We start from the raw sequence: 20,599 nt of genomic DNA on the forward strand, positions 1-20,599 counted from the left end.
TTTTAATCCTATTTTGTTAATGCCAGAAGATGAAAAAAGAACTATATGATGTTATAGTACCTACTTTCCAGTAATGTGGGTCTGGGTGGGTATGTAAATATTATGAAGCATTTTCCCTCATTTAGGAGCAATTACTTCTATATTGGCAGCTATACTGGCTTTATTTCTTTTGAACAATGGGACAGAATAAACATATACTGTTAAAAAAAAAAAGAGATGCACATCATTCTGGGAAAAAGATAAGGCTTGTGAATTGTATTAACTTATTATTTTCTTCATTATGGGGGCTTTGATGCATGATAAACAAATAATTTAGGAAAAAATCTAGGTGTAACCTCTAACACAGGAATGTTGTAAGTTGAAAACATCTATGGTTTTTAATTTCAACATGAGTATTTAAACAAATGGAATCTCAATAAAATCCCACTGAAAGCATGATTTACTTATAGACATAGGATTCCAAATCATTATAAACAAAAGAGTAAGCAGTATAATGTTATGCTGTTTAGACTTGTTTTAAGCTTTCCTAAGCTAAAACTTGACATTTTATGTTTTTGTGGGTGTATTACTGATGAAATATTACTCTGCAGTGAGTATAATTGAATTTGATTTACAGGACTATTTATTCTTAAATACTTACGTTGTTGAAAGCATTTTATTTTAGTTAAAATTATACCAGAATCAAAGCTGCTTAGAGCCAAATGATCAGTTAAAAGAGCTAGAATGCAACAATTTTCCAAAGTCTTTTGGTAGTAGTAATTCATGTACTGTAGCAACAGGGATTGCTAGACAGTACAAGCTGTTTCTCTCTGTAGATCCTAAGTAAAGTTCAGGAAATGTCACAGAGCATTTAACATATTCATGGAAGTTCTCTACAGCAGGACTTCACTGTCTTATGCTTTAAAGTCTGCCAAGTTCCTGGATTCTCTCTTCCCCAACATATTTACAGGTGGACTCTTGCTTTGCAAAGGTCTTGATGACTATCAAAGAGGTCAATACAAGCACATTTTCAGATCAGGGGTCTAGGCAGGTTTTAGAAATATCATGGAAATTATTTCAGTTTGTTTGAATTTTGGATAATTAGAAGCCAAGGCACTGGGATTCACTTTTACCTTTCCTATATGGCACAATATATGATCATATGTTCAAGACAGATGTCATGATGGGAAAATGAGCATGCATTGATACTATTCAACATTCAGTAAAACTTATAATGGCTGATGTAGGATAAAACAAGAGACTGAAAAATAAAGACTTTGTGTAACTATTGTAAGAATACCGTAATAAAAACCTTGTTCCTGGAAGTTTAAATTGTTTCAACAATGTGTAGCAAACACATTTTGTTATACAAAGCAAAAGCACAACTAAGTTATCGAATTTACACAAAGTCAGATATGTGAAAGGGGATCTTTTAAAAAAAAACTTTATTTGAGAAAGGAAGAGACTTATATCAGAAGGCAAAAAAAAGGGAACATACAAACAGAATATATTTACAACACAAAACAAGAGATCACCTCTAAGGGTGTAAATTATAATAAATACAGTAGATTTAAAATGTAAGAGACAATAATCAATTAGAAATGTGGTTGTTTAAACCCAGTTTTCCTTTTCACTGGTTCCAGGTAGTTTCTCTTATTTTAATTTTATCCAAATTTGAAAGATTCTGGAATTAAAGTCCACTAATGTATTGGGCTTTCTCATCTGAATGACATTATAAAAATATCTTTTGTCTTTTGTGAATACATGTCTTTGAAGTGATATTGTACAAAATTCTTCTCAATTGCAAGTTTCTCCCCAAATGTATTTTAAAGATGCACTATCCCTTTTAGATAAGGCTGAAGTTAGATTTCAAAGCAAATTAAAAATACACAGAATGGGAAACACATATAATTTCATTCTACATCCTTCACTTTTTGAATGTGAATGCAATTTTTTTCATCCAAGGTGGAGAAAGATTTCTGTTCAAATATGAAGCACACATAAAAATCACCTGTGTTTTCTCAATTAATAAATCTTTTCTATCTATTGAGGCCTTTTGTGTTAACAGCAACTATTTAGTCATTTGTTTGGAGATCTTCTAGGAAAAAGGATAATGTATCTTTTTAGAAGCTGCAACATTTTAGAAGAGATTTAATCATATTAGAGCATAATGTAAATAACACATGCTAATAACATATTTTAGAACAATTTCTACATTTGGCAAAACAGCTATCTCTTTTGAAACAGGATACTGCACCTTAAAATACCTCAGCTTTAGAAATATAAATATTTTTAATAGAAAAAAAACCTGACAAGGAGTCCAGGTCAGTTTGGGATTATCCATATTAAAGGGGATCTTAATACAATGAATCTTTAACTAGCTTAACAAAAGTAAACCTATAAAACAAGGTAAACATATCAAAAGGGAATATGAAGGAAATGTTTCACTGGAAAGCTTCCTTAACAATTTCCCTACTCGCTTTGTTATTTTCTTTGACAATAAATCAATTCATAGAGTGCCTTTAAAAACAGAGGGAGCGCTGCCCCGTCCCCCCCATCTCCCCCCAGCCCGCATTCCTCAGCACATGAATCACTTGGGCTTCCTGTTTCCATAAGGCATTTCCTGCCCCCCCTCCCAAAATCACTTTTCTGCAGGAGAACAGCAGGGACCTGACAAAGCATTGACTTAAATAAACAGGGCCTTGCACAGCACCCAGCCTTGCTCTGCCTGATGGTACAAGGACGGAAAAGGACACCAGCTCGCGGGCTGCACACACGCACTGCGCCTCTCAGCTCTGGGGAAAAGCTCCCAGAGAAGCTGAACGAGCCCTTTGTCAAGGTGGCATTTTATGCACAGTTGTTATTTTAGGATTTGTCCATGAGACCCTGGCAGGAAAGGTTATGCAATATTTTACGATTAGTCTTCATTTAAAAAAAAATAAACAAGTGATTGGATACCAGATGATAACGATAACGTATCTGTGCTTTTCGTGCAATGTCCTAATAACTGACTGGAGCCTAATGCTGCATTTTGCTTCTCACCAGTACTTTCATCCGCTGCATTTAAGGATGTCTCTGAGGACATTATCATCAAATAAGACAGAATGAAAAATTAACCAAGCAGTGCAAAAAAAGAAAACAATGCAATTTTAAAACAGTGCCTTGCTTTGCCTCTTTATATCCACCTTGTACTTTTCTCTAAATTAACTTTATACATCAGCCTGGGACCACTGATATAGCAGTCAGTACCTGTCTACTGGGGAAAAAAATACCCTAATGTTAACAGTGTTCAAGACTACGGTATGATACAATATATACAGACAGCTGAAAGCAAAAGTCAGAGGATTCAAAATCAGAGCAGAAGAATGTTTCATCAATCAGGTCTGGAAACTAGTTCCAGCAATTGCTGATCTCAACAGGCTAAGTGATACAAGATCTCTTTCACTAAAACTAAGCGATGTAAGGTAATTCTGGGTTAATACAAAGTCTATCAGCTATTATGCAGATATATGCAGAATAATTGACTGCAACAGGTAGTTTCTCAATTAGTGGCCATAAGGATGAACTTCACTATGTTTTCAAGTGTACATACAACACTTCTGCACTTGCTAAACTCTTTGAACAGCAAATCAGGATTTGCTAGGTCAGTGAATCAAAACACAATTGCTTATCAAAGCCTAGAAAATGCATGTGATGTTCAGATAATAACCTTAATTACAAATCCTGGAGCTAAATCTTTGCCTATTACCTGTTGCATAAAAGCAGCTTGCTCCCCAGATTCCATTTGCTGGGTTTGAACATCCTCATCACTGTCCAGTGGCTCCTCTTTGACTTTCACAGCCCCCACCTGCTGTCCTATTCTGTCATCCACACCAGCACTGCTGCTCTCAGCCCTAACACTGGCACTGCTGGCACCGCTGGTGGGAGCTCGCTCTTCCTGCATGGAGTGATCACCGTGAAGCTCTTCTTCAGCTTCCTCCAGGTGACTGCCAGGCTGCTTGAGCTGCTCAATGGACTTAGAGAGCATCTGGAAAGAGAAGAGGGGAACAGTTACTGACTCCTTTCACTTCTGCCAAAGACCAAAAAGTACTAGATTTGCAGGGACAAAATTAAAGCTTCTGCAGCAAACCCATGTAGCTACGCACTGCCAAAGTATTGATGTACAGGGAAAAAAAGAACAAAAGTCCCTAAGCAAAAGGTCACTTCTTTTTCTGCAGTAGAAAATACCATGTATATGGAGTGTTATATAATAATAATAAACTAAAAATCAGGCAGAATAATGAAAACATCTGTTAGACTGTTACAGCTGGTAACCAAGAGAAATTTCTCTCCCTTCATACTCTTCAAACATGAATTCAGAAATACAATCTTACAGTTAATTTTCCACAACACAAAATAATAAAGGAACAATAAGGTATAAGAAAATTAGTAATCTGGTTAATGTTTTGTTATAATCAAATTAGGGAATGTTCACACAAACTTCTCAATCAATTAAAGCTTGAAGTCACTGTAAGCCAACAAAGGAGCAGTGACAAAGAGCTGGCGTCAGCCCCCCATGGCGTGGCACACAGATACTACAAGCACATCTATCCATGACTGGAAAGACCACAGATTTTGTGGTGCATTGTACAGGTATCCCAGCTTCAGCAATAATGATATTGCTGAACAGCTACCCAAAATACTGGTGTTACACCATTAACTGCTATTGTAAAGCTCTGCTGAAGTGCCAGAGGCCTGAGCGTTGCAATCACGTGCAGTTTACATTTTGCTATTTAAGATAAAGCCAATGAATTGCAAACTAGTCCAAAATTCCCACTTTATTGAAAGAGGCATAAATCAGACAGGTAAGTAAGAATTTCCAAGGGGTCGAGTAATTATCATTTATTCAACTGCCCCCCTTGATTTCAAGCAAATACTGCTCATCATCATCAATATACCATTACTCTTACATACTTTCCTCTTCCCATCTGCCTCCCTCCCAAAATACCAAGTCTTTAAAACTGAGTTTTAGCTAGTGTCATATACTGAGTTACTGGATGGCTTCACTATACCTACTTTGTCACAAACCATAGACCATCCAGTTTCATTCAGCTTGCTAATGCACACAGAAAAATGCCACCTCTAGTGCAGGGCAGGTTTGTCATGTAAACTATGATCAAGAAGCTACAGCTGGATTTAGGAACTCCCACAAAATCCACAAGTAGAGCTGAAAGATCAGTTTATGCAGTCCCAGTTGATGCTCTGATGCATACACCTCATCAGTGGAGAAACAAATCCACAGTGGAAGCCTGTCTGACTTCTGTCACAGCAAACCTTCATTTTTGGGGTGTAATGGGAGTTTAATGGTTTACTAAAAAGAAACAAAAAAAAAAATCCTTTTTCATTACTGCAGTAACTGGCAAATCACTATATGTGTATCCTGCATGCTGCAGGTGGCATGCTCTAAACTGGGCAATCCTCACTACTGCAACTAACGCAGTGTCTCCTTTTATTAAGCAGCATCTAAAAAATGTCTCAGATCAAATACATAAATCTTTTCCAGTTGCTTCTCAGGGGATGACGCTGACCAAAAAGGCACTAAAACTAACCATGTGAAATCAGCTCAGGTACACTCCTCTCTGTCACTTAGATATTATATAAATTATTATTATTTATTAGTTAAACATCCTCAAACAAGAAGAGAAAGACAAGTAAGGCTGTGTGGCTGGCTACTAGTGAGCAAATACAAGCTGAAACATCTGTGTGACATATAATCATATACAGCTACAAGAGTTACTGAGGCTGATCCATCTGTAAACCATTCCATGTGCCAGTTACTTGACACCAGGTGGGTTATTCTGGAGGGGAAGCCAAGAGAAAACGAGTGCATGTCCACAGCAAAGTTAAGACGCATATTTAGCTCATTACTGCTCTCCCTTCTTTTATGCTTTTTCACTTTTATGTCAGGCTTTTTTTTATTCACACTGCTGTATGGGCACAGATCTGTTGCTGAGCTTTCTGAGGCAACTCATGATGGACTGCAGTACAGAATGAATACACAGATCACCTTCAGACACTTTCTGCATGCAGTCAGTGGAGTGAACAAGCATACATAAGGGGGCTGCAGAGACTCAGAGTGGTATTTTTGCGCATTTCAGTTTCCACTGTTCCTGTTTTGGGGCCTCTTCCCATGCCATGGAAGTCAGTAGGTGGTTTGCTCCAGACTTCAGCCACAGGAGGAGATAAACAAATTAAATTTTCTAAAAATCTGTGAAATGTGTTTTTTAAAGACAGCTTGGCCCCAATACTTATTCCAGTACTATATTAGCAGCATTACCATGAGACTGTTCAGTTCTCCTAAGCCATAAACATCTTATTTTATATTATATCTCCTGGTAGTACCATGGAAAATTATGTATCTGGAGACAGATGAAGATAGCAGTTTAGAGTCAGTAATTCTATCTTTTCTCTCTATCTGAAGATGGATTACACAGCAGAAAATGAGTTCTGAGTGAAACACTGCTCAGGTCTTTTCGCTGTGCAGCTGGATACTTCTGCTTACACTTAATGTTTAAATTTTTCACTTGAAATCCTCACTTTCCATTTTTTTTCTGAATTTATCAGTAGGTACATGCAGGACTTTCTTCTCATTTTAATGCATATTTTTTATTTTGAAAAAGTGATTGTTTAATCTGAGTTTTAGTAAAACTGCATTTAAAAATAATAACAAAACTATAATTTATTTCACTAAGAAATTAAGAGTTGTACATACTGGTTATCTTTAACCAGTATACTTTACTGTTATCACTATTCCAGCTAAAGCAGTCACTAGAAAAATGGCTTCATGCTAATGTAACCTTTTTTTTTTTTTTTTATTTTATTTTCAGGAAATTAAACTGTAAGGGATACGCATGAGCCAAAGTAAATAGTGGCAGCAGAAGAGGAAGCATTTACAGACATCAACTCCACTGTATAACTGCAAGAGTCCAACCAAAAAAAGTCATCAAACATAATCTAACCTGCTTGCTTGTATAGAAAAATGGAAGACTAAGTGTAAATAATCTGAACACTTCAACAAACCATTTTACAGGTCCTTCAGTTGCAGCCCCTGCCTTTGTTTCTCCTTTGAAATTATAAGCTCTTGTAAAATGCATGATTTTAAATAAAATGTCTTTACAAAGAGACAAAACATGAAATTCTGCAACAGCCACCCCATAATTTCCATCCTTAGTTAATTGTTTTGAAATACATGGCAGTTGCTTCTAAGAACTCATGTATATACTTTCTGAACACACTTTTTCCCCTTCTTCCCTATGATAATCAGACTACTTTGACCAGCTATATCTGTTGTAGCTGTACTGAAAATAACTTGGCACCTGCTTACTGTTGTCTCTGTTACTCATGTAGTACAACATTTCTAAGGGATATATTTGTCTTTCAAAATCATTCTTCTGCATTATGGTTTAAACATTAGTTCTTAAGAAAGGAGAAAATGCTCTGGGTATTTTCCAATTCCAAACACAGCCAGCTCTTGCTGTAGTTTTGTCCAAATAAACCCCTGCTGTAAGCAGTATTTGGAAGAATAACTCTCACCTTCAGAGGATGCTAGTCAGATGTGTAAGCTGCAAAGCCAAAACCTTAGTGTAATATGTTTAATGAAACTAGATTAATTTATTACTGTTGAACCTGATCCAGTCTGCCACATTTCATTAAATATCATTCAGAGAAATGAATGATTAATCTGGGATTAACTGTATCTTTTCAGTATTTCTACAAATAATCTTCCTATTTTTTCCATCAATAAATCAATATAAATTTCTGTATTATTTTTTATTTTTATTAAGAGAGATTGGTCAACTATGAACATTATCTAAAGCAGTAATGAATTTTCACTTCCTATATATTTTTTACCTCACAGTCTTGTGCAGCCATTGTTTCCCATATCCAAAGATGTTTTAAACCAATTTACATGCTGGAATGAAAACTGAAATTCAGGTATTTCTTATCTAAGCTTTAGCATTATCCATACAGCTCCCATACTTCAGTGCACACTATCAACTGCCCCATTATTTTAACATTTACTTTACCATACTGAGAATTTTACCACTGAAAAAAAAATTGTCAAAATGCTATGAATACACTATTTAAGAACACAAATAGAGTTCCCACACTGATCAAATAAAATCTTGGTTCCAGTGAAGACCATGCTAGTTTAGCTTCAGCAGAGGCAGGCCTTATTCATCATACATGACAAAAATAACTTTTAAAGACCAAGGGTTTTTATTCATGTACTCTTCACATAATGATTTCTGAGATTTTCTTGGACACAGACTTCTGCTAGGGGCTTTGCACTTACATTAGTTATATCAAAATCCTTTTTTTTTTTTTGCTAGTGGCAGGGTCAAAGCTTTCTAGATACAGATATACACAAATGATATCATGATTTTAAGATTTTTTTTAAGGTAGTAATGGTCTTCTGGTACCCAATTGCACTACTTTTAATAGGGAGGTATGGACTTTGAACTCCCTTTATTGAGCAGAATGAAGATTTGCAATGGTGATCAAAGGGTGTTATGAGGAAACAAGCTGTCATTTGGACAGAAGTATATTAAAGCTGGCAATGGAAAAGCCGATGTTCCCTAGGACAAGCTGAGTTCAGGTTACTTCACATTCATTACTAATTCTGGGACAACGGTTTTTACCTACTTTTGGATGGGATCTCAACATTTGCAGAATGTTTTCAGAAGGTCAGTGTACTAGATCCCACAGGTATACATGCCAGACTTCAGTGGAGATGTATACCATTTCCCACATCAAAAGCCTGGCATCTGACAGCTGACCAGAAAAAATCCATAGGGGAGCTTCTCTTTGTTATGAAGGACAGAGGGACACCTTTTGGCAATGATTTGTTTCTTTTCAGAATGGAAATGATCCAAGGAAATCCTCTACCTCTGACCTATGTTAGATTTTGCTTGTTATCACCCTCACATCAGCACTGGCTTGCTGCTGAAGTATATTTTTTCCTCGAAAAAAATAAATGGTTTTTTTAAATACAAGAACAATAGGGCGGGGAAAAATTGGTTCTCTTCCTCTTTTTGTTGTTACAGCAAGAATCGCCTACAGGTCAGCCAAAAAGATCTGACCAAAACCAGTTTTCAGGCAGTGCTGATACATGCCACATGATCTTAGCTCAGGGCAAATATTCAAAGGAAAAAAAATGGAAACAGAAATAGAAAAGAAAAAAGATGATATTAATTTGTTCTAAGCTCTTGATCAACTGGCATTTCATAGTCTTGACAGTTTAAAATGGTTTTGATCTTTATCACCCAAACTTTTAAGAGAATGTTTGAGTATTCCTTATTAAATAAACCCCCTGCATTTTCCATGACTGAAAAGAAGGAAATTATACCTCTGCAGATTTCATTATAGAGCCTATGAACAGGAGAGTAAGGGACAGAATAACAGAAAATAACAAGTTCATGTGTTCACTTGATACATGCCCAGTCTTGTCCTAAGAAATGAGAAGATATTGGTTGTTTTCCTACCTGATCTAGAATATCTACTGTTTAAAGTTTCAAATAACTATAACTCTGCTTTGCAGAGTTTGATTGTAGAGCCATACAAATTATGTCATGAACAAATAACTTCAACTGTGAATCGAGTTAAGTTTTAAGACTGAAGAAAGTATGTTCCACCATGCTAGCAGAGTACAAAAGCCTTATATAGGCACAGGTGTTCAATCTGAATTTTTAGCTAGAGGATTAAAGAATATAGCTTTAAATTCAGTACATAAAAGCTACTTCACATTTGATTTTTTTTCACTCTCTTTTCTGTGGGCTACCCTCAAATTCCAGTTTTTAAAAATCAGGTTCTGTAAGTACATAAGAAAGCCCCCGGCCTTCTGCGTCCTTGCAAAGGACATACACAGTTAGAGTGCTGACATTTTTCAGTACTATTCACCAAAATGATTCTTCAGAGAATGGAGAAGAACCTAGATGCTGCAAACTGTAAAGTCTGATAAACCACACTCATCCTCAGACAACTCACTGCTTCCATGGCTGCCATGTGATCTCATTCCTTCTCAGGTATTTTCTGCTCTGATGAGTTACTGTGCTCCTGAAGAAGGCTGACTGCTCTGGGAGTAGGGGTAAAGGAGACTGCTAAGCTATTGGGGCATAAGTAGGTTACAGAGGTTCAAGGTGGAGAAAGGCCCTAAGATAAACTAAGTTTCTACTATCTGCATATATGTATAGCCAATCATCATGGCTAGGCTTTGCGAACGAAGATTTAGGAAGGCTCTATTCACATTTGTTACAAGCTAGGTTCACCAGGTTTTAAAATAAGGAATTTTATTTTGTCTCTTCATCACAAAGAACCATGTGAGAATGAAAGTGTATTTCAAGTATGAGAGGAAATTATTCTCATTAATGTGTATTTTCATTGTAGTTTAACTCAGCAAAAAAAATGTTACTGAAACAAGCATTATCCCAACCAACTCCAGCCTTTTTATCTCCTTATTTATCTTGTGAGGTTCAATGCATTCCTTGTCCTATGTGACTAGAAATATATGTTTGTGTGCCTCAAGTTTAATTTTCACATTGGGGACAAACGTACATATATGTCACAGCACATATCCCAAATACTATGGTGGAATTTATAACAATAAGCATATTATCTAACAAAAACACGTCAGTGTGGTTCTTTGCTTTGAGAGGAGTGCATAAACTGATGGGTTTGTAGTACAAAGACTCAGTACTTTACCCGTTAAAAATTCTTTTCTTTTCAAACAATTGAGGGAAGGTGAAATATTTTCAAAACCTGAGGCTATGAGATATACATATGCCATCTTGATTAAACATATGGAATGCATACTCAAAGAAAAGCCAACTGGAGTCCTAGTTGAGTAATCAAAACACCCAAGCTGAGAGGGGTTAACATGGAAGGATCAGCTCTGAACTTTGAAGTTTTCTGGTCTTCATTTTTCCTAATTAAGACAAGATTTAATAACCAAACCACTGTACAAACTATGTACTTAAACTCTAGGTTTGTTTCTAATTTTGTTGGGAATTCTTAGTAGATTCCAAAGAATCAGTAACCCCTGGGAAATTCACCCAGTAAGGTGGATTGATTTTTTTTTTCCTTAGGTACAAGGAACCAACATCCTCTTTTCATCTTCTTTGCCACTGCCTCTTAAATAGAGTTATTGAGTCATACTCAAACAAAAGAAGACAACTAAAGATGCATGATTAGTATCTTTGAAATATTACAGGAGCTTCAGCAAACAACTTTTGGAAAGCTATTCAGTAAATGCATAAAAATGTTTTCCAAATAAAAACATTTAATTACTTGTATATCTTAATTTTAGAGCAGGGAATGGCATTACATTTGTTGTAGAAGCCTTAGTTCCTTATAAATTTATTTAGATTCTGCTGTTCTTTGTTTATTAATGGATGGTCCCTTTTCCTCTTCCCCCCGACCCTGCTCAGAATAAGGTGTTACTGTACAGGCAATCATGTGCTGCATGATTTAACTCCGTATCAAATGTTGGCAACAGCACATTCTTCTCTTTCTCCTTATATGGTCTGATAACAAAATGTCACATTAGTGATGGACTCACAGATAAAAAGTAATTTTGATAAATGCTGATTAAAAATTTCTCCAGATATTTAGTGAGTTTCTCACACAGAAACAATAAATTTAATCTGCTGATTGAGTTCAAATGAGTTATCCATTTACACCACATACTAGTCCGCAATTAGAAAGGTTTTAATACAATTCAAAAGCAGTTGAATGGAATGACTGCTGAAGCTCAAAAGTACACACAGAATAGTTGGAGAGAAATCTAGTAATCTTTAAGACATTATTTACCATTCAACAGGAAGCCACCTGTAATGTAAAATTCTAAGCTGCCTTGAACCCTATTTTGTTGAATTGTAGCCTATTTCGGAAGCTGAAAAATTAAGTTCTATACAAATATATATATATCAACTATGCATAAACAAACAAGATACTCGTGCAAGAACCTCTCTGCTGTCCATGACCACATGGCATCAATAACTAAGCTTCCGTAGTAGTTTTCAACCTTTAAGTTAGTTGGAAATTCTTTACTTTGGGAACTCACCTTATTCATGTGGACCTGCTGCTGGTATTGTTTCTGCTTCTCCAAAAACTGCTGATGTTGCTGCTGGATGACCAGCTGGGCCAAAGTACTCTGAGGAAGAGGAGCTGACTGGGTTCGATTCAGTGGCCTGTGACGAGGCAGTTTGTGGGCAGCTCTTATGCCAGGTGAGACTCTCTCCTTTGCTGCTAAAGGAGACTGCGGATGAAGAGGAACTGCTCCTGCAAAACAGGGACATTTCACTCCCCTGTGAAAAACGACTAACTAATAGTTCTAATAGGAGAGAAAGCTTTCAGTGAGAATAGGGGTGTATATCGAGGAACTCTGCATCAGCACTGATTCAGTGAGATGTGTACCACGTGCCTCATCATACACTGCTGGAAAAGAATGTGATGAAGTAATCATTTTCTCTTTTCTGTAATCACTGAATTCTTTCAGGCTAAGAGACTGGAATAGAATCACTAAAAGAGAAAACAGATACTGTCCTTTTCTCTTCTACCCTTCCACTTTTTCCAATGGTTAGGATGTATGGTATCTGTATTACTACATTTAGTTTAAACTGAATACAAGAGTCATTAAAAACATCTTAATGTCGTATTGAAGCTTTGATCATTACCAGTCACAAGAAGTTTTTGCTGTCTCATTTGTTCTTTCAGTAACAGATGCTGCAAGAGAGCTTGGTGGCTGCTATTTGGCTTTCCCTCCAAAGCAATGTGAGGATGAGTAGATGATGGAGGAATGTTTCCTCCATACTGTCCAGCCAAGGCCACTCCTTGTCTGAGTGATGGGGTCTCCCCCTTCTGCTTTTCTTTGAATGACGATGAAGCCTGTCAAAGAAGAACAACATTGGTAACTGCTTTTCAGAGACCTGGATGTTTATACCTCCGCTTGATTAGATGGTCATATATCACACTTTATGAATACATACAGAAGAAAAGGTTAACATCCCTATCTTACACTTTGACCGTGAGATAAAAAGGGAGGAAGAACATGCCAGTTAAATGTAACACTGTGAGAAACTGTTTAATGAAACCACTTGGAAAAAAATCAGTAATAAAAGCCAAAGCATAAGAAACTACTAGTTAGAACATTATTAATGAAAGGACAGGACCTATCCTTAAAATTCCTAAAGACCTTCCCACAGCCTTCTGCGCAGGAAACCAGGGGATCAGAGGAAATAGTTTGCGTTGAGCTTGGAATAGGCAAGGCTTGTTTTTTCACATAACTTTCCATCACACAGCAAGCCAATCAGCAAAACAAAATAATTACCTGTAGTAGTGGGAAGCTATTACTTTTCCTGGAGCACTCCCTGACTCCCTGAAGGACAGCACAAATGTAAGTTTTACCCTTTGCAAAGTAAATTTGTACAGTTAAACCCTCATCTACAGAATTGTCAAGAGCTATTGTACATGTGTGGCATTTTAAAGTACCCTTATAAATTGCACAGTTATTGAATTAAAGCTTTTGGAAGTTTTCATCCTTCAGCATTGTGAATGTACTTTATAGTTCTTTGCTCTTTGCCTATTAAAAAAAAAATTTAAAACAGCAGTTAAAGCAGAATAACATTTTTTACAGCAAGAATAATAACTGAACAGAAATATACATGTTGAGGCTTTCAGATAACCACTTATGGTACGTCATGGTAAAAACAGTTTATCTGATAATCTGAATTTCATAAATTCTAAACCAAGATTTTTACTAATATTTTTTTGGTGTATGCTTACTTCACACTTACTATCACCCTTCCCTGAAAAACAAACACCAGCGTAAACTTTACATTCAATTTGCAACTGCTTATTCTGGAAACAGAAATAAACATTACTTGCGTAAATCAACCCCTTTGTTTCTTCTAATGCCAAAAGTACTATTTGCTGCTAGTTGGCCACATCAAAAGCTTATAAGATTTGAGTGAGCAAATGAAGCATATTTTCATTTCATATATTCTAATGCTATAAAATTACTTTGAAGCTAGCTATATATTTTGTGAAATAGCTAAGAAATTTTTCTTGATATCCTCTGAAAAAGTAAGTGCTACCTTTCATGATCAGTTCAATTTTTTCATCCCTTACAAACAATAATTTGCTTATAAATATCTCAGACTTGCAGAGAACTGATTTAAGGCTTACACAATTTTCTTTACAAAGTTCTGGATCTGATGTTAAAATGTTGGATTTCAGCAATATATTACTGCTAAGAACAGGAAATGTATTGAATAAGCCATAAAGTGAAAAGGAACTTTGACTTGAAACTACATTTAGCACTAGAATTCAGTAGCATTTATTACATAGTGGATTGCACAGATATAATTTTTTTCCTCCATGAAAAGCTGTGCTTACAACCCCTAGTTTTTTCATAGAAGTTACCAATTCCCATTCTAAGAAATTTAAATTACTAAAATGTCTTCACAATATATGGTTGTACAGAATCACAATATATCAGTATTTTTACTTTTTTTTTTTTTTCTGGAAAGCAGGTAAGTTTTGACCAGTAGCAAAATTTTCAGTACTGAGCAGCAAATTTCACTCGTCATTAAAATATTAAGAATTGTTCACTTCTCACCAATTTTATTTGCCTGATTGACAGCATACCCCTCAAACACAAACCTAGCTGCAGGAATAGTAGGTTCTTCCCCTACTATGCTCCAGCCCAGTTTAGGTTGCTACTGGAATCTCATAAAAAGTTACAGGTGCTGTAATTTATCAGGTAGAGATGATCATATAATTTGAACATTTTTACTAAATAATCTCTTCATATACATCAGGTCACATCTGAAATCTGTTATCTTACATAAATGCAATGCATATGGCCCATACATAGGTAAGCTCCACACTGCCACTTGTTTATTTGAGATTAAGAATGATTATTGCTTTCAAGTTGTGCCCTTAAATATCCAGATGTTGCCCAATGCATAGAGATGTCTGGTTCCTACTCTGAATTGTTTATGTTCTGAACTGCTAAAAAAATAAAGAGAATATCATAAAGTAGGTTTTCGGGAAGCAAAATTATATAGGAAGGCTTGAGACTGGTCACTTACACTGATTTGGGGTTGTATTGCTGGAAGTCCCAAGGTAATGTTGGGCAAAGAAGGGGATGTGTACAGACTCAACAAATTCACTGATTCATCCTGTATCAAAAGGCGTTGCTGGGAAACCAGATGCTGGAATAAATGGGAAAAACAACAGAAGTAAATCTCCAAGCTTTTTATCTCTGTTATTTTATCCTCATAATCTGATACACTGAAAGCCAGTTATGTATCATTCATTGATTTGCATCCCAGTGGAGTTCCAGATAAGAAAAATTACTGCCCCTGTAAGAAAGCTGTTGATAGTTCTGTTCTTAAGGAAACAACTGATATATGTCTGGGATTATTCCTTGGTTAGTAAATCAATTTTCCATGCAAAACTGAAATCTTGACGATTCCTAGACCATCTCATCAACTTCTCATCAGTTCAACATCAGTTCTTCTCATCAACTGGACTTTCACTACTAGAAACTCAGTGGGAATTTAGCCAATGAATTAAGGAGTATATCTAGCTGAATCAAAGGTGTCACGAGTGTGGATGTATTAGACCTTTACCATGGTTGTTATATTTTTTGTTGTAAGATTATTTCTAACTAGTAATTTTCTTTTTTTAGCCAGATTATGATATGGGGATATTTCAGGCACATTATTTACCTCCATTAACATGGAAATTTTGAGTAGAAAGTAAGGCAGATTGACACATCTGTCATTTAAAATAATGTTTTGTCTCTTTTTCTGCATATATTAAAAAACAGTGCCCTATCAATCCCTGGTGATGGGATAGTCCTCATAACTTTCCTAATTCTGTTCAGGTTAAAATCTTTAAAACTTCTTTTGAAGCCTTGTGATATAATTTTCAAGGACATGGAACTGCTGATATATTTTTGATTACTGTTGAATAAACCAGACATTCTACAAGGATCACCCTTTGTCTTTCCGTAGATTAACTGGGAAGAAACATAAAAAGTTAGATTACCACAACTGGAATTTTTTTGAAGCCTTTGCCTTTTTGCTTGAAGAGTGATGTTTTTCAACATGTGGTCTAGTATAGTTGCTTGAATTATATTTTCTGTTTAACTCTTGCTTCCCTCCCAGAACTTAACACAATAAGAGCTACAAAGGTCTTATTAGACTTAGGAACTCTGGCATGATATGGTCCCCAAGGGAACAACATCCTTGAAAAAGAATACCCTGTGTAACAGTATGACACAGTGACTGCTTTCTTCCCAAACAAAAAGCATATGGGACTCCAATAATAGACCACCTCCAAGAGGGATACTGCACACTCGGGCTTTGACTAAAGTAAATATAATAACTTGTCAAGCATGTTGTGGGGAGCTGTAGATTTTCCCCTGGACAAACCTGGAATATCAATTAACTCTGTAAAATACTTTGTGTTAATACAATGCAACTTCAGACCATCACTGAAAAGTGGTTAAGCACAAAAACACAGGATGTTATTCCAAAACATAACCTTCCTCATACAGTTTGTTTGGAGATACGACCTATCACTGAGACAATAACAGTAGAAGTCTATCTCTGCAATTTTCTTTTGGTACCTAGGGAATATCAACAGATAGCATAGGAAACAAAGAAGCTCCACTTGTATATTACATTAATTCCTGGCTAACAGTGACTTGCCTTGATAACATCCACCTTTGACCATGAGTAAATCCAAATATGTCAAGACTATGGAGATATAATGGAGGGAGTCTACAAAGATTTGACGGAAAAAGGACACTGCAGTAGCTCTAATGTGCCTCCTAGAATATTAATCAAATTCATAACAATTGCAGCATCTATACAAAGCCATGTCAAAGATATATGTTTCATTTTTAGCTTTTGGTATGCCACTATTACCTTCTAAGATTAGAATTAATAAATGCAACAGTGGCAGGGTGCATAGCAGTAAAACACACTCCCACACTAAGGTCAGGCATGATTGTTTCATCAGGCAGAATTAATCATGTTGTGGGAGTTTAATGTTGAAAACAGGAGTTTATTAGTAAAAGCATTTCCATCTAATTTCTAATACCACTAATAATATGTCATTTATATTTTAGTAAGTGATTGATTTTTTAAAAATATTTTCAGGCAATATTAGCTTAAGCATCAGTTAAACCTCATCTTCCAAAATAAATGGAGTAGTCTACCTGCACAGATTGGGATCCTCTGTATCACAGAGTCCCAGAATGGCTAAGGTTGGAAGGGACCACTGGATGTCATCTAGTCCAACCACCCTGCTCAAGCAGGGTCCCCCAGAGGCAGAAATACATGACTCCAGCTGCAGCTTGTCTTTATACACGGTCAACAATATCTTGCAGTGGTGGCAAAGCTGGAGTTGCCAGCTTTGTCATTTGGCAGAACAATGGCTAAGCCATGTCCTTGTCCTACATGCAGACATCGTGGTTTGGATTGGCACCTAAATTACCCCAAAGAGCGACTTGCTTTACTTTCTCATCTATATACTTACTCATTGGTCCACTGATCCTGCTTCCTGATGCTTAAAATAGCCCATCAACAGCTATCCTCTTTCTTAAAACAGAGTACAAGAACTAAATGTAACAGTGCACAGTGATCAACAAGTAACCATGATGAGCGACTGTACTTTGGTTGTACCACCGGGGCCTGCTGAGAAGCAGGAACACCTATGTGTGCATGTATGGATTACGAGGAAAAGACAAAATGGTGTGGCTTTAATATTTCTCAGCTGTGGAGCTACAGTAAGGTTGTCATAGCTTTCAATATTCACAATTACTTACCTTTGTATCTCTTGAGGCTTTTGGGATGATTTTTAAAAAAATTAATTAGACTCTCTTCACATACACTTGAAGCAAACCTCATCAGCTAGTCAGAAACCTACTCATTTTTCCACTAGCCACTTACAAAGATCACCTCAGTGAGTCGAGTATTAAATACTTACGGCTATGGGGTTGCACAAAACAAGTATGTGTTTATCTGCAATACATGTAATTCATGTCTCCTGCTTAATAAGGGATATTCTAGGAAATATTGCTCTACGAAGCACAAATGAAAGAAATTGATCTGAAGCCCGCTTACACCAACTGGAAACTTTCCATTGCCTTCAGTGGCTTTTGACCAGGCTGCAAATGCCTAAAATTAATCATTTTACATGACTAAAGCAGGTTGTCCCTCTGAACTCAAGGGACATGCTGTGCAGGGGCTCAATCCTGCTTGCATTTCTCAGGCAAGTAAGATTTAGCCCCAGCACAGCAGGTGACCTGAAAGTGTACGGCATGCTACAGGAGACAAATAGCTACTGCGGTGAACCTTGATGATACTGAAGACATCTGGGCCTAATAAAAACAAGATTTTATTTATAAGGTGCAATTAAAATCGTGAGTTTAACTTTTAAGTTTCATATAGTGAGACCAGTGTTTTAACAAATGGTACTGAAAGTACCATTAAGGGAACTGTGATAGTAAAGGATTATCTGCAAAACTGTGGCATTTGCAGTGCACCTTTGTTCATTCAAAAAGCTGTAAATGTCTACCCACCAGACTGTCTGTTCCAAAGGGTAAATGACTTAAAAGTTTCGCTATTTCAATGGATGTGGTAAAAATACTTGTAAAATTCGTTTCATTACTGATAATGCTCTAATTCTGTCCATGCACTACAGTGTAATCATTTACGGTATTGACTCATGTTTTACTGGTAAATGGCTCTGTCATAGTAACCTGTTATCCCCAGCAAAAAGTGTTTTATTTGCTGCCATGAAAACCACAGCTATCCACCCACTCAGATATGAGCACAACACTTACTGCAAATGTCACAACAACAATTATGAAACAACAGCATTGTGAGTCATGCAGGATTACAGAAAAACAAGTGATATTTTGGGTGATTTGGAACATATCCTATTATTAGAAACTTCTGTAATTTGTGTATCTGATGAAAAATTGACTAGATGTATAGCCTTTGAGAGCTGGCAGCTAATGCTAAACTAGAAAGAGACATGTAGGAGTTTGGCTGATGTTAAACTACCAAAGAAAATCCCACTAAAATAAAAATGCACTGAAGCTGAGATTTATGGAAAAATGTTGGAGCCCACAGGACCACAGTACTAACAGTCAAGTAACCAGAGAAGTAAAGAAATCCCTGACTGGATCCCAGCTTCTTAGCACACATCCAGCGAGTGAAGTGACTGATGCCAGCATGCAGAGCTCAACTTCTAAAGGAACTTTTTAGGCTCATTTGAGCAACTTTGATTGCATGTTGGGGCTATAATTTCTGATGTCTGGCACAGTAATGGCAAATCATATGCAATGCAGTGTTCTATTAATGATAAGAATATTAATATTAATGGTCTTGCTACAACCTTTCCAAATCTCCCCAGAGACTGCCAGCCTGACCAGATTGTATGTATTTCTGATGGTGGTTCAACACTGTGGACAAATGTCCAGAAACTATATAACATGCAAAGTAACAAGCCCCATGTAGCAGACATTACTGCCTTTGCATATTGCAGTATGCCTGAGTCAATAAAAAATCCAATTGGTCAAGATCTCCTGTTTAATACAGCACTAACACCTACATATTACCAACTTCTATCTAAAACATTCCCAATAGTGAAATATACAACTCAATTCCACCGAACTAGGATCTGATCTAATCCGAATGATGGATCCTACTCTGCATCTTTTAAATTTCTTTGCAATCACATACAAGGGGCTATGAGGCAAGACCACATGTTAGCCATCAATGCAATTTTTTTTTTTCTTTTTGGTTATGGGCCAGAGAGAGGCTACTAATCAGTGTGCAGAGGTCACCCACCTGCCCTCTGGATCATAGTTCACACACACAATTAATTCATTATGGGGAAAAGTCACTGCTGGAGGTTGAACTGCCCATTCCAGGTTTTTTTTTTTTTGAGGTGAATGTCCTACCACTGACCTGGAGAAATATCTCCGTTAACTAAAACTCTGTTAAATCACGTTTTCTCATGCAATTTTTCTAACATAAACAGCATAAACCAACAATTAACAGAAAACTCTGACACCAAAGCAGGAACTGCTGTAAATATAAGCACTGGGTACAGAATATTGTGGAAATTGATTGTCTCTTAGTCACATTAATGTACTGTCCCTTTACAATACTGTCATGGAAAGCATGACTTAGGCATGTGGTCTATGCTAAATGAGGTTTATCACAACTGATTTACCATCTGCATTCCTGTTGTTATGGGCACGTATTCATGAAACAGAATAAGGAGTAGTTAAGATTCCTTCCGCTTACAATCTCTCTTTACAAAAAAAGTATCCAGGACTTCTGGCATGTCACTTATGATGGTAAGTACTGCCCTGATAAGAAAACTGAGGTACAGCAAAATAAAAGACAAATGTGACAAAGGACTTAGTCATCTAACTCCAATACTGTAATTAAATGAATTTACTTCAGCACTCATCTGAACGTGGGACTACCTTAACTTAACTCATATGTGTTAGGATCACCACTGCCTAAATTGCTCTTTTCCACCTGGG

General features: G+C 36.5%; 1 protein-coding gene across 16 annotated transcripts in view; it reads right to left on the reverse strand.

The window, feature by feature from the left end:
* Positions 1 to 20,599, reverse strand: part of HDAC9 (histone deacetylase 9) — a 460,274-nt gene that overhangs the window by 179,129 nt on the left and 260,546 nt on the right. For 12 of the 16 annotated variants that reach the window (XR_010435224.1, XM_064675750.1, XM_064675761.1 and 9 more), the window contains 5 exons: positions 15,111 to 15,233; positions 13,346 to 13,393; positions 12,693 to 12,903; positions 12,080 to 12,297; positions 3,728 to 4,006 (listed from right to left, as the gene is read on the reverse strand). Coding sequence is in view for 15 of the 16 variants with exons in the window: in XM_064675750.1 (XP_064531820.1) it covers positions 3,728 to 4,006; positions 12,080 to 12,297; positions 12,693 to 12,903; positions 13,346 to 13,393; positions 15,111 to 15,233 (879 nt within the window). In the remaining variant the exon portion in view is untranslated. Of the gene's footprint in view, positions 1 to 1,407; positions 4,007 to 12,079; positions 12,298 to 12,692; positions 12,904 to 13,345; positions 13,394 to 15,110; positions 15,234 to 20,599 lie in introns of those variants that run through there. The other 4 variants (XM_064675710.1, XM_064675701.1, XM_064675692.1 and 1 more) reach the window with 2 other exon arrangements.

The sequence above is a fragment of the Pseudopipra pipra genome, chromosome 1 (genome assembly GCF_036250125.1).
Source record: "Pseudopipra pipra isolate bDixPip1 chromosome 1, bDixPip1.hap1, whole genome shotgun sequence".
NCBI lineage: Eukaryota > Metazoa > Chordata > Aves > Passeriformes > Pipridae > Pseudopipra > Pseudopipra pipra.